The sequence below is a fragment of the Nestor notabilis genome, unplaced genomic scaffold, assembly GCF_000696875.1.
Source record: "Nestor notabilis isolate BGI_N333 unplaced genomic scaffold, ASM69687v1 scaffold3143, whole genome shotgun sequence".
Taxonomy (NCBI): domain Eukaryota; kingdom Metazoa; phylum Chordata; class Aves; order Psittaciformes; family Psittacidae; genus Nestor; species Nestor notabilis.
Window position 1 is genome coordinate 114,894 of NW_009920459.1, and position 7,407 is coordinate 122,300.

Consider the following 7,407-nt stretch of genomic DNA (forward strand, 5'->3'; position numbering starts at 1 on the left):
CACCAGAAGGAAACCTGCCATGAAGATCAGCTGGGAAAATGATTAACAACATTCAGCAGCCTGAAAACCCCAGGGTTTTCACCCAGCAGAGTGAAAATGCTGCCCAGCCAGGATGCAGAGCTGCGCGCTGTCCAGTGACTAACACAAACTGCAAATTCCCACTGATCCCAGCTAGTCAGAAGCCTCAGCTTTTCCATTAATTACTCGGCAAACATATTTGACTGTAATCCCCAGGCGGTGGGATTCAATCTCTGGCCCTGCAGTGATGGCAACACAAACATCATTTTGCATAACAAGCACAAAATGGGTTGGTTTTTTTCCTAATTCCCCCTCTCTAATTTTCAGCCTGTGTCATGCATTCCCTACTAACAGTCTCAGCTTTTGAAAAGTGACAAGTACATCTTCCTACGCACAGTAACCAGCACATAGCAAGGGAGGGGGAGCCCAACCTGAGGATTAAACTGGACCTATACTCATAGCTGTGACATGCGAGCAGCTCCCTGTGAGAGGACAGAGTCAGGCCACGCTCAAAAATGACCACTGTCGCTTCCAGGCCAAAAGAGTAAAGCCCTTTGACTGACTTTCTCACAACTGATTCCCTGTCCTCCCTCCTGCCTTAAGTTAACAGTGCATTAAACTGCTCTTCCCAACTCTAGCAAGCCATGGAACAGACAAACAAGAGGCATGCCCTAAGACCCAGCTTCAGGGGAAAAAAAAAACCAAAACAATCACCTCAAAGGCTGGGAAAGGAGCCTGACTTTATAATCTCATTTTTAACTTTCAGATTCCTTTAATCTCTACTTCCAGCCAGGCAGTATGAGGGCATCATTTACAGCGCTGTTCAGCAGTGCAGATGAAGAATGAGAGGTGCCACAGTTACTCGGCTGTACAGGTCTATACTCAGCCTCACTATGACCAAGCTGATGTGGAAACCTCTATGGTGGGCAGCAATTACCACAGCTAAATTCCTAAGAGGCAGTGTGGTCAGCTCAAAAGCCAGACCTGATCTGGCTCAGCTCACCCTACTGACTTCAGACAACATCTAGGATGTGAGGAGGTTTGGATTAGTGTTACCTCTGTTCAGTGTATGATTGCTCAGTAGAGAAGTTTTCTTCTTCTTTGGGTTCTGCATGGCTCCAGAAGTAATGGGAGTCTCCAAACATCTCACCTAAAGGCAAAAAAGGTCACAGGACCGGATGGAAGAGACACCAAGTCTTTTACTCCCTCTCTACCTGCCTTTTTAAGCCACTTCATTTAAAAAGAAAAAAAAAAACAAACAACCCCAGGTCTAGAGCTGAGAAATACATTGAGAGTTTTGGAAGACAGCAGCCAGGACAAGATCAAACATGCATAGCGGGTTTAAAACAACAATGAACCAAATGGAAGCAACTTAAAAAGCTTGTAAGCTTCAAGTTACCACAGCTTTGCTGTGTGACAAGCCAGCATACCCAGCTGCCGTGCCCCTAACTAGGCTAATACCAAAGATTTACATTCTCCCTCTTTCAACATTTTCCACTGAAAACCGGGTCTGGCCACACATCCCAGCCACACCATCCTGCCTCCACAGTGACTCTTCAAGGCCACAAATGAGCTGATTGAGCCATGGGCCCAGGCGACACAATACACAGCCAGAACAGTGCCTTGCCATATGAACAAATCTGAATAAGGAAATCTACAATCCATTGCTGCATGTACTGGTGCAACTATTTCCTTACTACTGAGTCAAGGAGTAAATTAAAGAACTTGGATCTCCTTCGGAGAAGTCCGAAAGTCATCTTTAGTGCTTGAGTCACTCAGCTACTATGCCAAGACAAGAATTGCCTAAAAGCTGTACAGCAGAGAGTCACTGCCCAAATACCAGCAGAATACACCAAATGGAACTCCTCTGAGCTCTGAGGTTTAGTGCTGGAGAGTTGCACTGGCTTGGCCCACCATTCCTCCAGCTGGAAGTGATTTGTGCATACTCCAATGGTCTGTGCAGTCTGGGCAAAGGAACAAAATAATGGTATGGAGTTAAATCTGCAGGAGGAAAAAAAGCCATCTCAGCCTTAAGGCAGCATTAACCATTAACTGGGTTACTAATCACATTAGTTAGAAAAACTTGCAAGCTAAGTATATTTGCAGTAAATGACTCCAAATCCATGGAGTCCAATTTAAGAAATAAGCGAGCCTGTACTAGCATGTCATCCCATCATATTTTCCTGCATCCTCTCCACTGCCTCCCAGAGGGTCTTAACTTGAGGAAGAGAAAAAGAGAAAGATTAATGATAAACTGCATGTAACTTGTTTCTTTCTTTTTAATTGCAAGGCACAGATTTATACACTACAAGATTTCTGGAAGCTTTTTCTAAGACCATAGTTAACTTGCTTACTGCTCCAATAGTTCTACAGATTACGAGGCAGTTACTTGAGGATTCTGATAACTATGAAGCACCATTAGGACCTTGCAATTGACAACCACAGGGGAGGAAGAAAGGGGAGCTCAAGGAGGAGCTAGACAGATGGACAGACAACAGATAAAACACAAGATGCCTCTAGGATGTGTAAGGCCCACAGCCAGAGATTCACTTTCGGTTTTGGCTTGAGCTTTCAGAGTCACCTATTTTAAGTGAGGACAGTTCCACATCCATTTTGGAACCTGCTTGAGGCTGGCTGCATAGAGCTGCCAATAATTATTTCACATCAAAACTTAACAGAACTAGAGCAAAATATCCTCCAACGTAGGAAAGACTTAGGTCAAAGAGCAAATAACATTTTATTTCATTTACAGTGATATTTTTGAGTAGCAAAGGAACCATGACATATAGGAGCCTGTAATAAAAGTTCATGTGCCTTATCTTTATAAAATAAATGAAATCATACACACAACATAAACGAATGTGTTCTTTGAAGACATTTGAAAAATGTCATGTCTTGATACCTATTATTTTACTTACTGGTGTCTGTTCCATACCATCTATTCTGCTTTGAAATGTAATTTGTCACCATGATAGCTTTTTTATTTTTCTTAATCCAACAGTATTGTCCAACCCCAAATAATATTATGTTAAAAATGCTGATTTTTTTGGAATAATCTCTGAAAGGCTCAGGGGAAACCTTACAGCAGCCTTCCAATACAAGAAAGCCGGAGAGGGGCTTTTTACAAGGGCATGTAGTGACAGGACAAAGGGGCTTTAAACTGACAGAGGGTAGATTTAGATTAGATATTAGGAAGATATTCTTCACTGTGAGGGTGATGAGACACTGGCACAGGGTGCCCAGAGAAGTTGTGGCTGCCCCATCCCTGGCAGTGTTCAAGGCCAAGTTGGACGAGGCTTTGAGCAACCTGCTCTAGTGGAAGGTGCTCCTGCCCATGGCAGCGGCATTGGAACTAGGTGGTATTTAAGGTCCCTTCCAACCCAAACCAGTCTGTGACTGTATGATGACACTAAGTTTATAAAAATCTTCTTAAACTGACAGTTGAGTCACAATCAACCAAATATTTGACTTACAATGCTAGGCATCTTACAAACAAATGTACCACTACTGCTCTTCACAATGGAAAAAAGCACCCTATTAGAAAATGAACCTATCCCTCCATCTCCCATTCTTGTCCTCCCACCCATTCCAACCCTTAAAGAATCTCTTCCTGCAATTTATATTTGGCAACACTTAATGTCTTTATACAGATCAGGACCTTCAACCCATAGTCAGGCTCTTCATTGATTAAAAGCAGTCACAAAAGTAGGGAGAAGTGACTATAACAAAAATCCATGGATACCATGTACACCTTTCTTGGCGTTCAATGCACAAAGCTATAAAAACTGAACATAGTTTTGTGGAATAAGTCCTCTCTTGCCATTTAGCGTGCCTTCTAGCCATCCTGGTTCCCTGGAAAATTGCACTGCAAAAGAAAAGAGAAAAAATGACTACATCTTTGTATGCTTGAATTGGTACTTTTAGCTTTAGCCCCGTAACAAAAGGCAAAGCATCCATAAAAACATCCCATCGTCTGTAATGACCAGTTTATGAATCTAGATAGGAAAAAAGAGGATCATTAACTGAAATAGTTGCATAATGTAGGAGCTTGAACTATCTTCTGCAAAGCACACACAGTGAAATAGCTTTTAGGTGTAGGAGACTTTGTTAAGGAAAGAGCTAATGTAACTTAGGACAGGTTTATAAAATAGAAAATCTAGGTGCCTTTGGGGAAAAGTTAGAATTCATATCAAATAGAGGGAAACAATTTCAGTAGCTGAGGGCACAGCATGACCAGAAACCTGTCTTGAGCAGAGGTGGAGCAGAGACGATGAATCTGTAAGCTCAGAGGCACAGAAAAATAGCATAGGGCTTTACACTGCATGAGAAGCCACGTAAAGATTGTAGTAAGCACACAAGATTACAGGGGAAATAGAAATTAGCCAGATCTTTGTGAAGTACCATGTTTTCACAGAGAAGAACTGTTACTGGATGAGAACAATGGACAAATTGGGATCTTTCTTCTGGTTAAAACCTCTCTCTGAAATTAAAATATATAGTGCTGTTCACAAACTATGACAGAAAGTCTTGAACAATAGAACCTTGTTCCTTATTGCCATCTTAAGTGTTCACCACTCTGATCTCAAAGTTTATGCAAGAGTATCTGTGAATCTAAAATGAGAAAAAAATCAGCATATACTCTAAATGCCCCACAAGTTACTCTGCGAGCAACAGAACTAATAAAACCTGGCTTGCTATATATACTTTGACCACATTTGTCAGGAAGTTAAAAAGAAACATAAGCCTCATTTCTTTGGAAAACAGACTAAAGAAGTCCTCCAATTCCCCTTTCAAATTTCTTGTAAGAATATGACACAGGTACCTACTTACCTACATAACTGTAAAATCCCACACTTTCAGTGACCCACAATATTCTGCACCATATTAATTTATCCTCACAGAGCTTCTGAGACAGACATTATTTAGGGAAGAGATCAGACAAATGCTGAAACATGCTGCCAGCCATGTCAGTGCTTTATTTAAAACACATTAACACATTGGGGAATGTGATATTTGTAGCCTTCTGCAAATCAGGGAAATAACAGTTAAGAGAGAGCAACATGTTAAGTCTCACTTTTGAAAGCATTGTAAGGCTCTAAATTTGAACACTTAAAACATACTTTCCCCTACTTTTTTTCCTCCCGTCCTATTACTGTCAGGCAGCAAAGCTAGAAGCTGTGCTCTGAAACCATGCTTTAAACACCAGCTATACCTCTAAGGAATCCAGAAAACAAAACTGCTTTCAAGTGATACTGAGAGTTTAAGTTCAGAACAAAAGCCTGGGCTTATATTTATAATGAATATGTTCAACAGAAAGATTCCAAAGGAAAAATACAGATAGAAAATTACCTTTAGGATCTCTGCGCACACAGTAACTTACATTGCTATTAGTAATTAGCAGGCCCTCCTCTCCCTTTGTCATTTTTATTCCACAATTACAGAGCACACATGCACTTGAAGCTGCATTGCTGACACCACCACAAACCTCCCTCCAGCAGCTCCACCGCAGTGGCTGTAATTCTACTCTTTCCAGCAAACACGCCAGCAGCACTAGCGGGCAGCCAAACCTCTCCCTGAAGTCTCTCCCATGCCTACGGAGCACATCTGTACTACAGGATACAAACTCCAAAAAAATGACAGATTAGGAAGAAAAACAACTAGAAAACCTGGAAGTAGGAAATTTCTACTTGTCCTCTGGAACTCAACCTAAATTCACTTTAGAGAGAGGATAGATATTGCTGGCATTTGACTGCCTGTAACTCCAAGGCCTGTTCAAAATGAGGGTAGTCCTCATCTGGGGGGATCACACTGAAACATAAATTTACCAAAAGTTTACCCAGGGGAGGAAATGCTCCAACTAGGCTGAGTCACTTGACTCCACACAACAGCTAGTTTCTAAACAAGTTTGATAACATAATACTGAAATCCACATACCACAGCATGTTCACAGACAACACATGAAGGACCTGGACTTGAGTGACAAACACCATTTTTACCCCAGAAGACTAGACATGGGTTGTACCACCGAGCTCTGCACTTAGGAAACCAAGTATCATACATATATTTTACACAGTTCAGGGCCTTGTTATTTGTTAGCAGAAGTTCCTTGTAGACTCTGTGAAGACTGAAGGAAGAATGAATGCTCTGATTACAGCCAAGATCACTAATTCTAGGGATCAGTCTGTCTTTTAAAGAACACACTGAAAAGTAATTCTTAATATTCAGCAGCTGTGGCGACTCTTATGTTGGGTAAAACTTATGCCTCCGTTCAAAGCACCTTACACAAGAAGGGTTAAAATACTTATGTACCTCACCGACTCCTTCTGCAGACAAATTATATTAATGGGAAAGCTGTCCAGCTGCAAAGCTGCTTTCAGCTCCAATGATCCTGTTTTCCTTGCTAATTCATTTCCAAAGTATAGTGTACAACAGCACGCATTCATTTGAAATCTAAAACACATTACCACACAAAAGACATTTTTTCTATCATGCACATCTTTTCTTAAACCCAGGACACAGGCTATTTCTGAAAACATACCCTGCGCTAGAGAAGACTTTCCATAGTGTCCCCTTTCTGTCATTTCTTCTCAGTCAAGAACGATTACAGCTCTTCACACTTTCTCAGACCTGCCTCATTTAAAAATACCTTGCTGCAGAAACTACACATTTGGCATTAAGACTACAACTCATTATTGGACCAATCATCCCATAGGTCTGAGTCTTCTGTTGGCTAGGGACAGTAAGGGAAAATAAATAAAGATTTTCAGCAAGGTTTAATGAGTATATAGCGAGACTGCACAACAAGACCAACCAAAGAACCACCACTAAAAGTCATTACCTCTTAGGACAATTGAAACGGCAGCAAAGTTGAACGCCCAAAGTGGGAACCCAGCTTCCTCCATACCTGCTGCAAGGCCATTTCAGCATTGTCGCCATAGGGGAGGCAAAGTGCAGAGGAGGAGGAAGTCTGACCATCGGTACAGCAGCAAGTGCTACGGAATAATCATTCCAACTCAAATGGGCAGACAAAAATCAACTGATTTCAACTTGCAATGAGATCTCTAAGTAAAAGCTGTGCCGAGTTCATCTAATCAAGAAACACAGTAAGGCCAACTTGGCATTTGCAGTATTTCTTCTTACTTTTCTGTATTCTCCATATGAAATAGCTTTAATATTGCTTTAATTAATTGCTTTAATATTAATATTATGATTATCTAACTGCAAATACATAGAATATGCAAGCAGCAAACTCGCAGAGACCCAATGCTATAAGCAGACCTTGCTCTGCTTTGTCAGCTCAAAAATTTCATGGGTCTTGACTACCAATGTGAGCAAGACTCATCTCCACAGCAGCACTAGTTCATTGCTTAGATGCCACTAATTTCAGCA

The 7,407-nt window shown here is 41.3% G+C and overlaps 1 protein-coding gene across 1 annotated transcript in view; it reads right to left on the bottom strand.

Moving 5' to 3' along the window:
• Positions 1-3,794: 3,794 nt before the first annotated feature.
• ARHGAP10 (Rho GTPase activating protein 10) overlaps positions 3,795-7,407 on the bottom strand; it is a gene marked incomplete at its 5' end in the record, with an annotated part of 149,225 nt that continues 145,612 nt past the window's right edge. Inside the window, one exon of the mRNA XM_010010676.1 lies at positions 3,795-3,883. Coding sequence (XP_010008978.1) covers positions 3,795-3,883 — 89 coding nt within the window. The remainder of the gene's footprint in view (positions 3,884-7,407) is intronic.